The sequence below is a fragment of the Ziziphus jujuba genome, chromosome 2 (genome assembly GCF_031755915.1).
Source record: "Ziziphus jujuba cultivar Dongzao chromosome 2, ASM3175591v1".
NCBI classification, from domain to species: Eukaryota; Viridiplantae; Streptophyta; class Magnoliopsida; order Rosales; family Rhamnaceae; genus Ziziphus; species Ziziphus jujuba.
In genome coordinates, this window is record NC_083380.1 from 9,178,313 (window position 1) to 9,196,355 (window position 18,043).

Below are 18,043 nucleotides of genomic sequence, written 5' to 3' on the forward strand. Positions count from 1 at the left end.
GCCCAAGCCTAATTTTTTGGCTGAAACCACTTGTCCATTGGAAAAAGTTGCATAATTTTAGGAAACTCAGAAATGCGGGTTACCAAAATTGACCGTTAGGTTTTGGAATGATAGTTGGGGTTATTTTTCAAGTCTAAAGATTTCTTTCCTGGACCAATAAAAAATCCAAATCCAATTCATTCTAAATTCATAACCATTTGTACCCCCAACAGATATATAGATCCTTTATTATTTCATTTCCTTCCATTGATTCATGAAAAATTCAAAATCCAAAAACTAGTTTTTTTTGCTGGGTAAAATCCAAACACCACCTTAACTTTGATAAAACAGTTCAAGTAATTCATATTCAAAACTATCATGTTTGCAATATTGCCTTGAATAAATAATCTCAAATAACCTTTTTTTCTGAGATGGGATCCCCATCATCGTTCCTATTCCATGCTTCCAATTCAAACTTGCTGTAGTAAGCACTTTAACTGTTGTATACTCTGGCAGTTACCAATTTTGATACACTTTTTGTTTAAAAGAATTAAAGTTCCAACCAATTCTTAGAAAATATTCCAAAGCTTCCCAAATACTCTTTTTCTTTTTCTCAAACAGGGAAAAAAAAAAAAAAAAAAGTCAGAAAAGTAAATACTTTTAAAGATCCATTAAAACAGTCGGTCGGTTCTACTGAAGGTCGATGCACTCGGTGAAGTTTCTTGATCTCCGAAGGGTCTAGGCTTTACTGCATAGAAATCTGGAACGACGATATATATTATACATCTAAAAAGAAGCAAAATTTTTGGAATGTTCGTACAGTTCCATGAATAAACAAGTGGGATCAGCCTCTCTGTCTGCCTTGTGTACTACAACTTCTATCTTCTCTATCATTGAGGTTTTAGAGAGAAAAACAATTCAGATTGGCTCTCTATAGTTCTGCAATCCTCAATACCCACCAAAGGTTTCTCCTTTTCCTCTATCATTTTATATCAAAACCTTAAAAAAAAAAAAAAAAAAAAAAAAAACAACCTTCCCCAGTGACTCTTATGGCGGTTCCTCACACTCAAGCAGAGAACCCCGCAACACAGACCCCACTTTTAGACCCATCACGGACAGTTCTTCAACAAGAAGAACCAAATGATGATCAGCTAAACCACTTCCTCCATCGCTTGGAAACTTTTCTCAGAGTCTTTGGCTTTTGCCAGTACTCTTTTGTGAGTGTCACTCTCTGGTGGGTCTGGTTCTTAATTTTGGGTGTTGGGGTTCCACTTTTGTTTATCGAGATCTCTTACTGCTCTGATTGTGAGAGGTATCAAGTCAAAAGCTTCGAGCTTCAGATTCTGGTTTCCGAGTCGTTTGCGGCAGCCATTTCTCTTATCTGCATCTCTCACAACCTGCGCAAGTATGGTTTCCGGAGGTTCTTGTTTGTGGATAGGTATCATGGTCATATGACTCAGTTTCGTGAGGAATACATTCAAAAGATCAATGTAAGCAAAACCCAAAACCCCAAAACTTCCTATTTTACTAATTATATTATTATCTTCAAGATAATTTTATTAAAGATTGGGTTATTCGGTTTCTTTTGCAAGTAATCTGTTTGATGGGTTTTGCAACACAAGTTCAGACTTGGAAAGAGAAAATAACAAATGTAGGATAATAGTGATTTTACAAAGAAATCCAGTTGAAACCAGTAGGATTTTAGAACGAAATCACAAAAATCAGGCGAAGTATTTTGACTGTTGCAGGTTCAAATGAACTCTTTTATGTGCTTCTAGCCGAAGTTGCTTGTCATTTTTCCTTTTTACTATAAAAATTCCAATAGCTTGAATTTCTGTTTGTGCTTGTGGTTGTTTGTTTTACAGCAATTGTGTTATTGGTATATCAATTTTTTATGTGTCTTCTAACTTTTGACATCGTTGAAATGTTTTGTTTGAATATCCAACTTCTTCAGGGCTTTTTCCGCCTATTGGCAGTATGTGCATTACCTTGCTTCCTTTTGAAGGCAGTTCGTGAAGCCTTTCGAATCAGATATATTCACCATCTCTCATGGTGGCAATCCGTGGTTGCATTGTTTGCTGTGCTTGTCTCTTGGACTTATTCGAATATAATTTTTCTATCAGGTAGCGTTCTGTTTAATCTGGTCTGCAACTTACAAGTTGTACACTTTGAGAATTATGGGAGACTTTTAGAAAGGGATCTAGATGTTTCTGTTTACATTGAGGAACACATTCGTCTAACACACCATCTATCCAAGATTAGCCACAGGTTTCGAATATTCCTTCTTATGGAGTTCTTGGTTGTGACTGCTAGTCAGTTTGTGTATCTATTGCAGACTACAGGAAATCGAGGAATCATCAACTTCGTCAATGGTGGCGATTTTGCAGTAAGCTCTGAACAACATGTTTCTTCCTGTCTATTTTTACATGACTGGTAAAGTTGTTAGACTAATAGAACTATTATTGTGATTTTTGGTTATACAATTGCAAAAGTTCCCTGTTGTATATATTCTCTCAAGTTATACGCATTTTAAGTTGTGTTTTCTGGTTATGGAGGCTTTATATGCAATATTTATAGCTTATACTAACATGGAAGAACTATCCTTAGCATTATTCCAACCTGGCTTGCTTCTTGCTGTAATAGGCATGGAGCTGCAGTAAACATTTTAACCCACGGCTATCTTCTTGTTTTCGTATATCTCATAGGTTTCAAATAAAGCACAAAATATCAACATAATCAATCAGATTTGATCGTAATTAGTTTTGAATCATTCTTAGACAAAACTAAATCTTACATGATAATGAATGTTGCAGGTCTCCTCTATTGTTGAGCTCGTTGGTATAATTATCTGCCTCCATGCAGCTGCAAAAATTTCACACAGAGCACAAGGTCTTGCATCGGTTACTAGTAGATGGCATGCTTTGGTAACATGCAACTCTAATGATGCATCCCAATTGGGAATTCCAAATAATGGTGGAAACACAGAGCCCACTAATCCTCCTGCAGCAGCATCATTATCCATAAGCTACTCTGAAAGTGATCTAGAGGCGGCTGATTTTGTACCAGAGCCTACAAATACTCAGTTGGTTTCATCTATGTCCTCATATCACAAAAGACAAGCTTTTGGTATGTTTTCCAAACTTGTTTCTCCAACCTTGATTCTGCAGTAGTGAAGGACGAAATTTTCATACTTTTTCATAGTATAAAACTTCTAAATTTACTAGATTGACTGATTTTATTACAAAGAGCTTCAAGTTTCCTTTATGATCATGTATAAAACAGATTTTAGACATCATATAGAGATATTACGAAAGCTAATTAAGTTTCAAACAGTTATATATATGCAGACCAATCCTCGAGGGGCTACCGTCTTTGGATGGACAATTGATCGGGCACTGATTGGTACCCTTTTTTTTCTCGAGCTCTCCCTGGTTCTCTTTGTACTTGGGAAAACCATAACTTTCAGTACTAAATGACAAATCTCCAGAAAGTCAAGTGTTCACTCTGCACTTGGAGGACCCGGAAAAGAGTGTTGAAGCGCACCTTCCAGCTCCTGGATCCACATTTTATTTGGAAGGGAATAAAAAAAAAAAAAAAAAAAAAAAACCACCATGCCAAGTCAAGCTCTTTTCTTCTTTGTTTTTTTTTTCTTTTTCTTTTCTTTTTATTTTTTTCCCTGCTTGAGTTGCAAACAACACATGTCCCCCATAAGTACATTATTATGAATTATGAAACAAGTCTATCATTGCGAAACCTTCGTAGGAGACTTTTGTTTCAGCTTACGGAGTTATTGGATCAAGACCTCGTTTTTGTTTACAGTGCTGTGATCATGCCATGTCGTAAACAATAAACTTATGCCAAAGTTTATGAAGCTCTAAATCTAGTTTTAACCATTAGATGTTGTAATTGAGTCTAAATTTCGTACTAAAATGCCAGCGGTCATGTTTTTGCATTTTCTAGTTTGGTGAGCATCATGCACCAATACGTAAACAGCACACGCCAAATTATAAACCTGCGGTTATTAATAGGAAATTGAGCATTATAATAACATCTAATCAATAAAAATAAATAAATAAATAAAATATATATATATATATATAGTAACGAGGGAAAAAAAAAAAAAAAACAGTAGAGATAAGGGCCAATATCTCATCGATTTCGGATAAAAAACCATCGAGCACATTTACTCAGTGTCATAAACGTTTTAATGTAACCTGAAACGATTTTGCTATATAATAATATAACCCCAAAAAAAACAAAAAGAATAATAAAAGGAAAAGAGAAAAGAAACAGCGACTAATCATTTTAGCTTTTTTTACATTTCCACCTCCACCCCCAACAACTTCGTGGGTCATTTACTCTTTTATACCAACATGATCACCTTCCATCATCATCTGAGACTTCCAATAGAAGCCCATTTAAAGAACTACAGGATTGAGAGTAGATTAGTTTTCAGAGAAATCAATTTCAGAATGTGAAACTGAAGAAAAATGTAAGATAAAAACAAAGAAACCTTCCCTTAGAAGAAGAGATTAATGGACCCTGTCTAGTGTGAGGGGCAACTGATGTTGGCATCACTTGCACAAACAAAAAGCCAAAAGGCATCTCAGGTCGATAACATTACAACGTCACAACCAGTATATACATCTATTACAGAAGCTATAATAACAAAGGAATACAAAATCTCCCTAACAAGGATTAGAAGTGGCAAATCTTACCAGAGAAGTGCTTGCCAAAGATTATAAGCAGCGAAAAGCCATAAGACAAGTGTTTCCCATCATTCTTGTGAATAATGCACATGCCCTTCTTTAAAGATCCGTTACCACTAGCAAAAATTAATACGCAAAACAAAAGAACAAAGGCATGAATAGAAGTGGAAAAATGATACTTCAAATATTTCATTTATAATGAGGTGTTCCTGAAAATAATATACAAGGGGGATTTTTTTTTTTTTTTTTTTTTTTTTGGTTTAATCATTAAGTCATTATGCCAGACCTTCAAGGAGAATATTGTACACCAACATGCAACTCTTACTGAATAAACCAGCAGTGCATGACAATCCTCAGGGCAGCTCCTCTTTTGTCGCCCTTAAAAAGATTCTGGAGTCTCTTCCATTCTTTGTAGAAGCCTAATAATCAGCTGTAACATTTTTGAAGAAATGTGGTTTTGAAAAGCTAAGGTTTATTGCTGTAAAAGTTTCTCAGGCTGTCTGCTGTTAAGTACCTCTTTTGACTATTCAACTCAGGAAAAGAAGGCTTGAAATCAGTCTTGGGAAGCGGGGCCTCACGAAACCAGTCATGATTAAGAGCATCCTCCACTGTTATTCTCTGCAAAGACAAAGTGCAAAGCAAATTAATTTCATGACAATAAAATACAACACCATATATCAAATCCAGATCAGGGCCCTTGAAATGATAGACACTACCTTCTCAGGGTCGTAAGTTAGAAGCTTGCTCAACAAGTCAAATCCCAAATCAGAAAGAACTGGAGAACCTGTGAAAGATGCAGCAGGAAATTTCTTGCGCAATGTATTAAACCTGGAACAGATTCAGCAATTATAAGTATATTAACGTTTAAAATGAATTACTAGAAGCAGCTTAACATTAAAAGACATCAGAAATCAATAACCTAATTAAATTAAATATATACTTACGGTTGCCTAACAAACTTCGCTTTGGCCCCTGGCAATTTAGAAAATCCAGGCCAAACTGTCTCATTTGGTGTTCCAAGAGTCTTGAAAATCTGCAAAATTTTAGAAAATCATTTTAAGTGAAAAAGGAATATTAAACAAGAAGCACAACAAAAATCAAACAAAATGAAGCACCTTATAAGAAGCAAAACCTAACCTTATCAAGCTGATCAACTTCAGTTTTCCCTCTAAAAAGTGGTTCCTTGGCTACCATTTCAGCCATTATACATCCCACCGACCACATATCGATTGCCGTTGAATATTGTCGTGCACCTAGAAGAATTTCGGGTGCTCTGCAAGGCAAAAAAACACATGTTCATTAGATGTTGTGAATTACATGCTACAAAATTATTAAGAAACAGTAATTTTAACAACCTAAAACACAAGGTAAGAGGCAATATTATGAAAATGTACTTCTAAGTATATATATGCACATACCTAGACAGTCATTGTTCAACAAATTTAATAAATTATACGATAAATGTATAATCAGACAGTTTAACCAAAGCAAAGTGTAAAAGAGGGCACAGCTTACCTATACCATAAAGTGACCACCAAAGGAGTATATGGCTTAAGTGGACTACCATATTGACGTGACAAGCCAAAGTCACATATTTTCAACTCACCCTCCTTGTTCAAAAGAATATTTGAGGTCTTTAAATCTCTGTGAAGCACCCAATTTCCATGAAGACACTCAATACCCTCTAGCAATTGTAGCATCAACCACTTAACTTCACCAATACTAAATGGCTGATTCATCGCCTCCATTAGCCCCTTGAGGTCATACTCCATGTACTCCATAACCATAAAAATACTATCAAGATCACCCATAACAACCTCCTTAACACCCACTATTGAAGGATGATTAAGAGACAAGAGAATGTTTATTTCCCTCAAAGATGACATTGGGAAACCATCACCATCTCTATCTATATCCATCTTCACCTTTTTTAAGGCTACTATTTCTCCAGTTTTCTTATCCTTGGCTTTGTAAACAACACCGTAAGTCCCCTCATTTATTTTATTGAGTTTTTCATACTCAAAGACACTTCTGCAACCCTGAAGCATGTTAATTTGTCTTTGGCTAGAGACTGTAGGCTCCTCCATTGGAAAACGATCATCATACTCAGAATCAGATTCAACCTGGCTAATAACAACATTCTCACCATCGTTCTCATCAATGACCATAGATTTATCAGTTAAATCATTTTCAGAATATTTACCTCCACTACCAGACCCCAAAAAGGAACCTTCTTCATCAGAAGCAAATGTTCTGGTCCTACCACCTACTGAGTCTTCTCTTCGGAACTCCCCACTCTCAGGGCTCGAGTGCTGCCTGTTCGGAGTGCATTCATCATCAGACATATCCCTTGGAGAATCACTGTCAGAGGCCCATCTCGACATTGAAATGTTCCTTGCTTCAACCAACACTTCTTCCTCCATCTGTACATGTGTTTTGTCATATTGCTCTCTAAGCAAGGGTGAAGGAGACAAATCAGCTGGGTTCTTGGATTGACAAATCCCCACCAACCCATCTGCTACGGCAGCCTCAGCAGTTGAAAGTGCTGTTCCCTGAGACAGATTCTCAGGCTCAAAGATATCCACTTTTGAAACATCTGCATCTGAAGCAACATCAGATCTATGTGGACTCGGATAGAGAGAAGGCAGAGGAACACTAGGTAAAACTCTGTCCTTAGATACAACTCTAGCTTCCTTCTCTTCTCTGTCCCATACAATTGGTGAGAACTTTCTCTTCTTCTTGGAAGGAGCTTCAACCGCATATTCAAGATTCGAGGTCTCACTATCCTCGACTCTAGACTTGGTAGCATTTGACATGCTTCCAAATCCTCGCTCTCCAGTTCTACCACGGAAACCATTTTGTGTAGACCCAACAGATAATCGGTATCCATTGAACCTAGCTTTCACACCACGTACACCATTTTCTCCGTACTCAAATTCTTTTCTACAGTAATTATGGGAATCCCTCCTCAAAACATCTACACGCCCTGCCGCCATATTATTGAACAACCACAGCTCTTCTTAATCAACAATCAAATTCTCGAAACAAAGAAAAAGAACGAAGAAAAAAGCAAAGAAAAAAGAAAAGGAAGTAACCCCGGAACAATCCCAAACAAATTTAAAAACCCTAACCCCCAAATTGACAATTCCAATGAACTATCCCTTTCTCAATTTTACAATAAAAAATACAATATAATTTTTTTTGCGTTCAATTTACAGATAACAGAGATATCAAGGCAAACACAAAATCAACAGGAAAAAATTAAAAATCAAAATCAGAATAGGAGAGAAAAACAAAAGGTGACCCAAGCAACGAATCAGATCGCGTACAAAAACCCTAAGAACCTGCGATTCTGCGAGTCGGCGTGAAAAATCCAGAGGTATCGAAAAGGCCTTACCGGCTAAAGAATGAAGAGGAAGACAAATAATTGAAGAAGAAGACCGATCCCAGAGAGATTCGAAAAAACCACACACAACCACAACGCTGAAGATGATCGTTACGAACCGCGAACCTACTTGTGGTTTTCCTCGAAAACGCGTTTGGTGGCTTTAAAGTCTGGTCTGCTTTTGACTATATATAATACCTTTTGGATATTCTTTCCTAGGCCAAAAAATAATAAAATAATAATTTTTTATTTTTTATTTTTAATTTGAGGTCGGTTTGGCTGTTTCCTCTATTTTTCTCTCTGTATTTCCTTAAATTGGAAAATTTTATATTAATATCAACTTGATTCATTATATGTTAAAAAAATAAGAAGAAGAAGTTGAATATTCCATTAAAAAAAAAACAAAAAGAAAGTTTAGTGATAATTTTTTTTTGGTTAATTTATTATATGCGTCGTATTTTTCGACTTGCATAAAATTTCTTCTTTTTATATTTTTTTTTGAATTTCTTATCTTTTATATAATATATATAAGTTTTAGAAATTTTTATTTTTATTTTAAAAAATAAAGATTTTAATAATTTAATTTGCAATATAAAATTTTACTGATTTTTTTTTTTTGAATTAAAATTTTATTGAGTTTTTTAGGGTTTTTTCTTTGGGCTTCTAATGAGGGGGGGCCCTTGAAAGTTGAAACACAATTATCAACCCAAAAAAAGATGGACTTCACAGGCCAACAATTTTGACCCCGAAACCAAAGCCCATCTACATCAGTACAGGGAAGTTGAGAAAATGTGTGCACAAGGGAAACATTAATCTAAATCTAAAAACAAAATACAGGGAAAGGAAACAATTTTCTAAAAAAATGAAAAGAAAAAAGAAAAAGAAAAAAAATAAAAAAGGAAACAATCAATATTTGATTTATGGAATTTTACAATATACCTCTTTTGTTTTTTGTTTAACTTTTATATCTAATTTAATTTCAAAAATATTTTATTTTAACTTTAAATGGCAGCATAGACATGTTAATGTTACTGTATTTTGTGCCAAAAATTCACAAAATAGGATGGAGATCTTCCATATTTATTTCTGTTCCACTAGTTATAAAATTCAACCTTGTATTAAAAACAATTATTGTTTTTCACTTAGATTTATGTTATTTTTTTTATAATAATTTTAAATGATATAACAATATTTTACCCTGTACTCAAACCAAAAAAAAAAAAAAGGACAAAAGATCCAAATTACCACCAAATATCAATTTTCATTTTTACTCAAATTTTGACACAGGGACGGAACTACATATATTTTTTGAACAGCTTGATATATCATGTAAAGTGAAACATAATATTAAATTTAGCCTCCCCAAAATTGCTTCAATTTCCTGTCAAGCTTATCTCGTTGAAGCTATCTTTCTAAGCCCCCAAAAAAAAAAGGGTCTCATTAAAACTAATTAGTCAAATTTCTTTGCCTTAATAGAGTTTTATGTCTTTTTTTTTTTTTTTTTTTTGGCCTAATAGAATTTGTACATTCTTAAATATCTAATACAAGTTATAATTAGTTATTGATTTTTATGTTTTGCCTTTTGAGTTGCAAATTTTTATATATCACATATTATCTCTTTAATCTAACCTAATAAATCTAAAACTTTTTATATCCCATTATAAACTATTGTACAAGGAGCAGTAATAAGAAACAAAAACAAATTGAATTTGGTTTACTCAATGGAGTTTTGCTTTTCAATTGTGTACGAAGAGATCCAATAAGATATTTTGCTTTTATTAAGTTTTGATTCATACGCTTGGTAGTGCTAATACAAAATAAATCAAATAACAGCTTTAATCATATGGATTAATTATCAATAATTTAGCATTATGTTTTCATGATCTATTTACATGTATAGAACTATATTTTAATCAGATAAAAAAAAAAATAACAGACTTACTAACTTTTAAATACAGCCATTAAATCTTCATGAATTTGCAAAATAGAATGCAGCAGAATGCCTAATAGAGCTACTCCTCTTTGCTTTTTCTCCATTTGCTTTTTCACCAAAACAAACATTATAAGTGCCTTAGGACTTAATCTCTTAATATTGTAATCATATAATATGTTTTGTTTATAGTTTAAAATTTGTTGAGTCTGATACATAGATCAATTTGATTATATACATTATGACAAGTATTAGGAAGAAAAAAACACCTTTGGATGTTGATCTTTGAGATTCGGAGGAACATAAAATTATATTTTGATTTATGATTTTTTTTTTATATATAATAATTGAATTTTGAACATTATGATAGAGCTAGGATAAGTTTTTTATACGAAAGTTATATTTAACAGTTTGGACCCCACCAATACAATCCTGATTCCGTCATTATTTTGACAGTCAATGAATAGATTGAAAAATAAAAATAAAAATAAAAAGGGAACAGCATTAAGTTTTATATACCTATTTATCTGTTAGACATATCCAGTATAAAGACATAAATATGTATAAGTGTGACACTTACCTGCCTGTTAAATTTAAGAGGTAAGACTATTTAGACTTGAATCTTGTATGTTAAATGTATGTCAGTCATCTACCAACTGAAAACATATTACAACTAATTAGCTTCTAAATAATACAATTCCGTATATATGATCCATGAGCAAGTAACTCCATATATAGAACACAAGCGATTCAAGAAGTGGAAATTAATCTCAAATTTTTACAATTTTATTATGCTATGTAAGTCTTCGGAAACTAGAAAATTGACGATATCAGTGGAAAAAAAAAAAAGGATAATTTTAGAAAAAAAATTGTCTTGTAAAGTGTTATATAATAGGTCTATAATTATTAAATTGAAGTTTTTACCCTGTTGCATTAAAATTGACCCATACTAGAAATTAAGCTCACTTTTTCTTACTTATTTCATATATCTTATAATTTGTAATGCTAAATCCTTAAATTAATAAGAATATAAACATATATATAATATTTCTGTAGAAAAATAATATTTTCAATGTTTTCCTATTAAAACATAATTATTTGGCAAAATTTTTAAAATATTAAAGTCAATTTAATGTAATTTAATACTGGAATATTTATTTGTTACAATTTTACCCATTAAATCTAATGTATATAAACGGCATAAAATTATTAATCCAAAGCTAGATTCAATTCATACTATAAAAATGAAAATGATAATGGTAAATCTTTCAATCAAACTCAAATTATCAATCTATCATCCCAACAAAAATTTGAAACTCACTTTTTCAAGTTCAAGTTCTCTACAAGTTAAAACTAAATATTATGGATATATAAAAATTTACTACAATTTAAAGAATTTAATCTGAATAATATTTAAAATTAGAATCCAGTATAATATATTAAAATTAAAAAATTAGAATTCAAAATTTAACTTTTTTGTCATATGTTAATTAACTGGAAGGTGAAGGCTTTTTGGTTTCACTTACAAATATAAATTTGTACTATTCATTAGTAATTATCATTTGTTTATCAAAAGTTAAGTACCTATTAATTTTACGGTAATATTAACCAACAAATATTAATTTTGTGGTAATGTAGGCCAACTATATTTACCAATTATGTAGTGTTTCAATTTTATTTTTTTTCAACTTTACCTTTTATATTTTTCAATCAATAAAATTGCAATTATATCATTTTGCTACATCAATATATAATAATTTGATAAATGATAAAAAAGAATTCACTAGAGGAACCTGTTTCATTAATATTAGTTTTACAACTCATATTTAACGTCTTAATCTTGCAAGCCTTCCGATGAATAATTATCCACAATTTGTAGTCGAATAGATGGGCAATGGAAATAAAATCTTGTATTATTGGTCCTATTTGCTTTTAGTCGTAAAACTAAATGGTCGTACAAAATTAGCACGTATTTAAATTCAACACATCCAAGGTAATGTTTAGTAATAAGAGGTGGCAATCCAGACTATGATATGACGACACGATTTGAAAACGACATAAAATAAATAGGTTTGAATTTATTATAAATAAGTTCGGATCATAATCGGATCAACCTGTTTAACACGATTATTAATCATGTAATTTTCGAATCGATCCATTTAACTCGAATTTGATACACTATGATCCACTTAAATTTAATTTTAAATTATAATTTTAGCCATAATATATTATTTTACAAATAAAAAATATTATAAATTAAAAAATTTTATAAAAATAATTTTTTTATTATTAATTTTTTAAAGATAAATTTTTAAAATTAAAATTTTTTTATTAATAGGTTAATTTTTAATAAATATGTTAATTTTTAAATTAACATATTAATATTCAGGTTAATACATTAACAAATCAACATGATCTATTCAAGTAATCATATTAAATGGATTATATCGACTTGATCTATTTATAAATAGATCGAATTAATATTTTAATTATCTAAGACGATTAATAAACAGAATAAATTAAAATTAAATATTACACAATTATTAAATGAGTAGACACATGAACATAAATTACCATTTTGGACACGAACACAAATTGCCATCTTTACCTTCCACGTCTTCCTATAATGTCTTCCTATAGTTCAATAGATTGTTTATAAAATATTATAAATTAATAATTAATATTATTCTATCCTCTCATACACCAAAAAAGTACGAAGCATTTACGTTCTTAGCAAAAACTAAAGTAACCATAATTTACCATCCTTCCTCCCATCCTCTTCTACAGCGTATTTTTGTTTAAAGTTAAATTAATCTTTACATATATTTTTATCGAGTGCATTAAAATAAAATATATATACGTACCAAATTGACTATTTTCAAAGCAAAAACCAATATTAGTACGTAGGTAAAGGTTCATGAATCAATGTAAGCTCACAAACAAATCGGCATAATTAGATTTTTTTTTTTTTTAATCGGTAAATCTCACCTTAATTTGATTACATATAAACATACAAACAAACATCAAACAATTTATACGACACGAAGTTCGACATTCTCATGATAGCGAAAATTCCGGGGAAACCAAAAAGAAAATTATAAAATGAAATAAGGAAAATATTAAACTGTGAAAAATCTTTTGGAGAAATTTTTGTTTAAAAAAAAAATAAATATAATAATAATAATAATTATTATTATGAAAAGGTAAAACGAAGTATATGTAAGCTCTCATGCAAAAAGATATACGTGTTGCATTTAATCTCAAGAGACAGAAAACGTAACCCACGAAAGCATTGGCGCAAAATCGTAAAAAGCTTCCAAATTTCACCACACCCACCTGTCCCATCTTCCTCATCTCCTATTCCTCCTCCTCTGGCACCCAAAACAAAAAACGTTTGCAGCTTTCCTTCCCTCACTTCTCTCTCCCTTTCCTTTCCCTCCACTGTATACTTTCTTTTCCTTCGGTAATATCCTCCCCAAAAAAGGAAAAGGGAAGAAAAGAAAATAAATACTTTCCACTTTCCGCCTCTTAAATCCGAAAATGCTAGCTCTCCAATACTACTCCCCAAACAATACCCACCAGGTGGCCCTATTCCGGTACACGACTCAGTCCCATCACTCTCTCTTTTCAAGAATCTCTCTCTACACCGTCTCTCTCTCTCTCTCTCTCAATTCTAAGTGTACGAATAAAACATAAGAAAAATAAACAAATAAATAACTTGTACTACAACTATCCTCTAGAAAAGTATTAACCCAAAAAAAAAAAAAAAACAAAAACAAAAAAGGGGAGTATTCTCTGAAGAAACGAAAATAATAAAACAACATATATTACATAAAATTTCAACTATTCCCTAGTAAAGTATTACCCCCAAAAAAAATAAAAAAAAGGGAAGTATTCTCTAAAGAAACGAAAATAATAAAACAATATATATTACATAAAATTTCAATCTCGATGATGATAATCTTATAAAATTCATACAACACCAAGTACCACCCAAACCACTCAGACAAAGATAAAGCCGAACGTTAATTAACCCCCCAAAAAAAAAAAAAGTAATATTCACAATTTTAACATAAGCAAACTAAGAGGAGGCTTGGGGTTATTTTTTTTTTGTTTTGTTTTTTTTTTTGTTTTTTTGTTTTTTTTTTTTTTTTGGGTCTATGTCCATGTCAATATTTTTAAAAAAGAAAAGGTAATCTGATCAGACGGCTGTAATGATGATGATATTACCGACCTAAACAGAGAGCAGCTTTGACGTCCAACCGCCATGCAAAACCACCACTACCGTTCATTCTCCACACATCACAAGGCAGTGTCAGAGACGTTTTCTCTTTGCCACCATACATGTACTGCAGTCTTACTCTGCATGTGAACGCCGGGTACGTTAGCGTCACCGCCACAGGTACTCTCTCCTTCGATACCAACCAAACCATCATCTCTTCCTCACCGCCTTCTTCTCCATGTCCTACCATCTTCCTATAAGCTCTGTTTGTCCACGTCACTCTTCCGAATCCATCCGATATAAATCCCGGACAACTGTCCTTCTCCAGATTCATCTTCCTCTCCTCGTCCGTACATCCCAAACCGTTACCGTCCATCCACGTGTCCGTCACGCATTCCACCGTTATACACGAGCCTAGAAGTCTCACCGGTCTCGGAATCGCCACCGTCCGATCTGACGACCCGTAGATCCCCAACTCTATGTTGTTGTTATCGAGTTTGTCAAAGCTCAACCACATCGGTGAGTCTCTCACTTCCGGTGAAACCCTCGCCGGCGAGTCTTTCGGCTCCGGGGTTTCAGGCAGGAGAGGGAGAGTCACCATCGGTTCTACCGCCGTCGCCACCGACGAGACTCGCTTTTCCTCCGGCGAAGATTTCCTCTTTCTGTTGTTGTTGTTGTTGCACCGCCTGTTGTTGTTGCCATGATCTCTGACGTACTTTCGCTTGCCTCTCCCGCCTTTGACGCTGTGTTCGCTGATCTCCGGCGTAGATCCACCGGAAACCGAACCGCTCGTCGCTGGTTTCGGCGCGATCGGTCGGAACCGGAGCATTATCCTGTCCACCTTAGACATATCGTACGCACCCCCTCCTGCATATCTAGCTATGCAGCAACCACCTCTCCCATCCATATCAATTTCTCTCTCTAGAACTCGATTATTTTATGTTTTATTTGCTCTTTCTAGACCTCGGTTTTACAGAACGTTTACGCACTCAATGTTTTTGCAGAGAGGGGTGGGAAAGTAGTGAATGATATTTATAACAACGGTGAGTCCGACGCGTGTGAGACCAGACACGTGTGAGAACAGTGAGAAGAACAGCGCAGCGATGGGATTGGCAGAGATGGGGAAACGTGGCATTGCAGGTGGGTGGGGCCCACCTGAATGTGAAAGGCCTGTAATTGGGCCCCACAGGACGGCCAATGGGATTGCAAGAAGTGTCATGTACTGGAGCCAAAGTAGGGGCACGTAGGTATCGGGCCTCGTGCAGTGAGTACGGGATTTGCAGTGTGTCATGAGAGAGAGAGAGAGAGTGGGGGGGCTTTTAATTCGTTGTTATTTTTTTTTTAAGAGTTCCAGAAGGTGGGACACGTGGGCCAATAGGATTAGGATAGCAACGAGGCCCAAACGTTTCGGGTTTCTATAATTAGTAAGAAATAGATTGCGCCAAGTGGACGGTTGGATAATGACACAGATCTCGGGTTTGAATGTCGTGACGTCGATTTTTGTTGACAGGAGCGGGCAGTTTTTCTCTTTCCTTGTTTCAGTGATTGGAGGGGGGAAAAAAGAAGAACAAAATGACAATAATACCCTTTCGTTTTTCGAAAGCATTTTGGATTTTGCTTTTTATGGCGTGTCTATCCTCGTAAAAAGCTAGTGCCTGGTTCGAAGTGGCAAAGTTTTAGAATTTCGGTGCTTTGCGGGCCGTTTCAGTCAGCGTCCATATCGGCAGACCAATGTGCTTCTGCCACAATGCTTATGTTGTACTCAGGAGGAAGCAGGGATATAATTGGAATTTTGTTTTATGATTTGTCGATTTGTGGATTTTCAGATCATATGGTTTGCCAATGGAATTCAACCAAAATTAGAATTTCAATCCCAACAAATTTCAAGAAATAGACTAACCAATGGTAACATGCCTTCTTCACCAATGGTGGCATGCCTTCTTAACCGATGGCATTTTTGTTTTGTCCACTATTACTTTTAACTTGTAAAATTGCAGTCCTAATCGCTACGTATAAGAAAAACTAATAAAATTATCACTATAAATATTTTTACCTGAAAAATTATACGAGGGAATCATTTTTATGATTATAAATTCAGATCCATGGAGAGATAAAGACCAAACAGCACTAGCTATATATAAATATATGAGTTTTAATATATATTAATTAATATTTTTAAAAAATAATAATGAAGCATTAGTGTTTGGGTTGCTTTAGGCTGTAATCTTCTATATAATCAATGAATGAAGAAAATATCTTATGTTTTATGTATAAAACAATGATTAAAAAATTGAGACAATCTAAAACTTACCTACTTCTTGTCTGTGTAAATATGCCATAAGAAAAAAAAAAAAAAATCTTACAAAGTATCATATAATATTCATGCTTTTGGAGTATGTGAGAATATTATATTTGTGTGGCCATGTATATGTGATCATTAAGGAAGCCATTAGATTCATTTGAACGTTATCCTCTCCATAAATTGATGAGGGTTGCCATTGGTTTGTTTATTTGATATATAAAATAGCCCCGAATCTAATCAATCGAAATATAATATACCATAGATTAAAATAAAAAGTTATTCAGGATTTGGACCATTCACAACCTTTCCTAATGTGGAAGAAAACGAATGCAATTGGTATATGTGTTGACGTGGTGAGTTAAATAGATTTAATTTCCTTCTTAAACTAAGCTATAAAATTGCCTTTGCACGTAAGGTCCATTTTCCCCTCTTTGTTTATTTTCATGTAAAATGTCTCTTATTTGATGGCCATAACATTTTTAAAAACCTTACCAAAAAAAAAAATAAATAAATAAACTTTCTTTAAGACATCATTTCTAATTGGGACAATTGGAGTTAAGCTCGACCAAAAGCATTGCAGACTAAAAACCATATGTAATAATTTATTTTTTCTCATACCAATGAAAAATAGATAATATAATTTTTTCTGTCATTGTATAATGGATTAAAAAAAAAAAACTCATTATACAAATAATAATGTGATATTATCAATTAATTTTAAACGACTTTATTATTTGTCAAACAATGAAGGTAAGAAAACATTTGTTAACATATTCATTTAATATAGATTAAGAAAACATCATCATTTAATATTATGGTAATTTAAAATTAATGTTTATATATAGGAATATAAAATTAGAATAAAAAAAGAAAATAACAAAATTTGTTTGGATGGTCTTTTTCTTTTCAAAATATATTAATTTTAATAAAGTTATGATACATATTATACAATATATTTTCTGAAGTATTTATTAAATTACATATTATTTGAAGTTAATATTTTAATTTCACAAAATCAAAAACAATATATTCGGTCTATTTTTTTTTTCTTAAATTGTGTATATGATAGATAATTAATAAGTGTTATATAATAGTAATGATCTTAATTATTTTTGGTTATATAAAACCTTATAATGATCTAAATTATCTTTACTTATATGGAACCTTATATTATTATAGTCAAAGAATCTAGGCCACAAATAGAGCACCCAATCTAGATGGAAATGGGAACTGCTATCTCTCCAATTAATATTTAGGTAGGCCACAAATAGAGCACCCAATCTAGATGGGAATGGGAACTGCCATCTCTCCAATTAATATTTAAGACCAAAAGAACCAAACCTAGGTAGCTCCCACAATTTCCTTACGCTAACTCCAAAGTGAATTCCACTTGTGTTGAGACTTTGGACCTTGAAATCATTGGAAAATCTAGTATAGATATTATTTTACTTTATAACTTTTTTATTTTACTTTTTTATATCCTTCCTTATGCTTTGCCCTAATTACCGTGATATTC

The 18,043-nt window shown here is 32.9% G+C and overlaps 3 protein-coding genes across 18 annotated transcripts; 1 reads left to right on the forward strand and 2 right to left on the reverse strand.

The window, feature by feature from the left end:
- Positions 1 to 75: 75 nt before the first annotated feature.
- On the forward strand, positions 76 to 3,585 carry LOC107418182 (uncharacterized). The gene is made up of 4 exons (XM_016026859.4): positions 76 to 1,469; positions 1,934 to 2,365; positions 2,793 to 3,105; positions 3,313 to 3,585. The coding sequence occupies exons 1-4, from the start codon at positions 1,029 to 1,031 to the stop codon at positions 3,453 to 3,455; spliced, it is 1,329 nt and encodes a 442-aa protein (XP_015882345.2). The 5' UTR covers positions 76 to 1,028; the 3' UTR covers positions 3,456 to 3,585.
- Positions 3,183 to 8,244, reverse strand: LOC107418181 (cyclin-dependent kinase G-2). Of its 16 annotated transcripts, none has more exons than XR_007241014.2 (7): positions 6,204 to 8,242; positions 5,826 to 5,961; positions 5,633 to 5,721; positions 5,405 to 5,516; positions 5,014 to 5,306; positions 4,698 to 4,804; positions 3,183 to 3,532 (listed from the first exon to the last, which is right to left on the reverse strand). XR_007241014.2 is itself a non-coding variant. In XM_016026858.4 (6 exons), exons 2-6 carry the CDS (start codon positions 7,502 to 7,504, stop codon positions 5,154 to 5,156), a joined length of 1,791 nt encoding a protein of 596 aa, XP_015882344.3. In that variant the 5' UTR covers positions 7,505 to 7,674; positions 8,086 to 8,244; the 3' UTR covers positions 4,113 to 5,153. The 16 variants fall into 16 exon arrangements, 3 of the variants coding, with proteins under 3 accessions (XP_015882344.3, XP_015882343.3, XP_015882342.3); XR_007241011.2 differs by having other exon boundaries at positions 4,975 to 5,306; XR_007241015.2 differs by lacking the exon at positions 3,183 to 3,532 and adding an exon at positions 3,696 to 3,991.
- Positions 8,245 to 13,916: 5,672 nt separating this feature from the next.
- Positions 13,917 to 15,231, reverse strand: LOC107418172 (uncharacterized). Its single transcript, XM_016026846.4, has one exon. The coding sequence runs from the start codon at positions 15,130 to 15,132 to the stop codon at positions 14,230 to 14,232; it is 903 nt and encodes a 300-aa protein (XP_015882332.1). The 5' UTR covers positions 15,133 to 15,231; the 3' UTR covers positions 13,917 to 14,229.
- Positions 15,232 to 18,043: the final 2,812 nt, after the last annotated feature.

Bases quoted from the DNA above. Each gene is read 5' to 3' on its own strand.
- LOC107418182 (XM_016026859.4), top strand. From the start codon at position 1,029: ATGGCGGTTCCTCACACTCAAGCAGAGAACCCCGCAACACAGACCCCA. The intron at 1,470-1,933 runs GTAAGCAAAACC...CAACTTCTTCAG, and splicing joins AATACATTCAAAAGATCAAT to GGCTTTTTCCGCCTATTGGC. The intron at 2,366-2,792 runs GTAAGCTCTGAA...TGAATGTTGCAG, and splicing joins TCAATGGTGGCGATTTTGCA to GTCTCCTCTATTGTTGAGCT.
- LOC107418181 (XM_016026856.3), bottom strand. From the start codon at position 7,684: ATGGCGGCAGGGCGTGTAGATGTTTTGAGGAGGGATTCCCATAATTAC. The intron at 5,517-5,632 runs GTAAGTATATAT...AATCTGTTCCAG, and splicing joins GCGAAGTTTGTTAGGCAACC to GTTTAATACATTGCGCAAGA. The intron at 5,307-5,404 runs GTAGTGTCTATC...TTGTCTTTGCAG, and splicing joins TAACTTACGACCCTGAGAAG to AGAATAACAGTGGAGGATGC.
- LOC107418172 (XM_016026846.4), bottom strand. From the start codon at position 15,132: ATGGATGGGAGAGGTGGTTGCTGCATAGCTAGATATGCAGGAGGGGGT.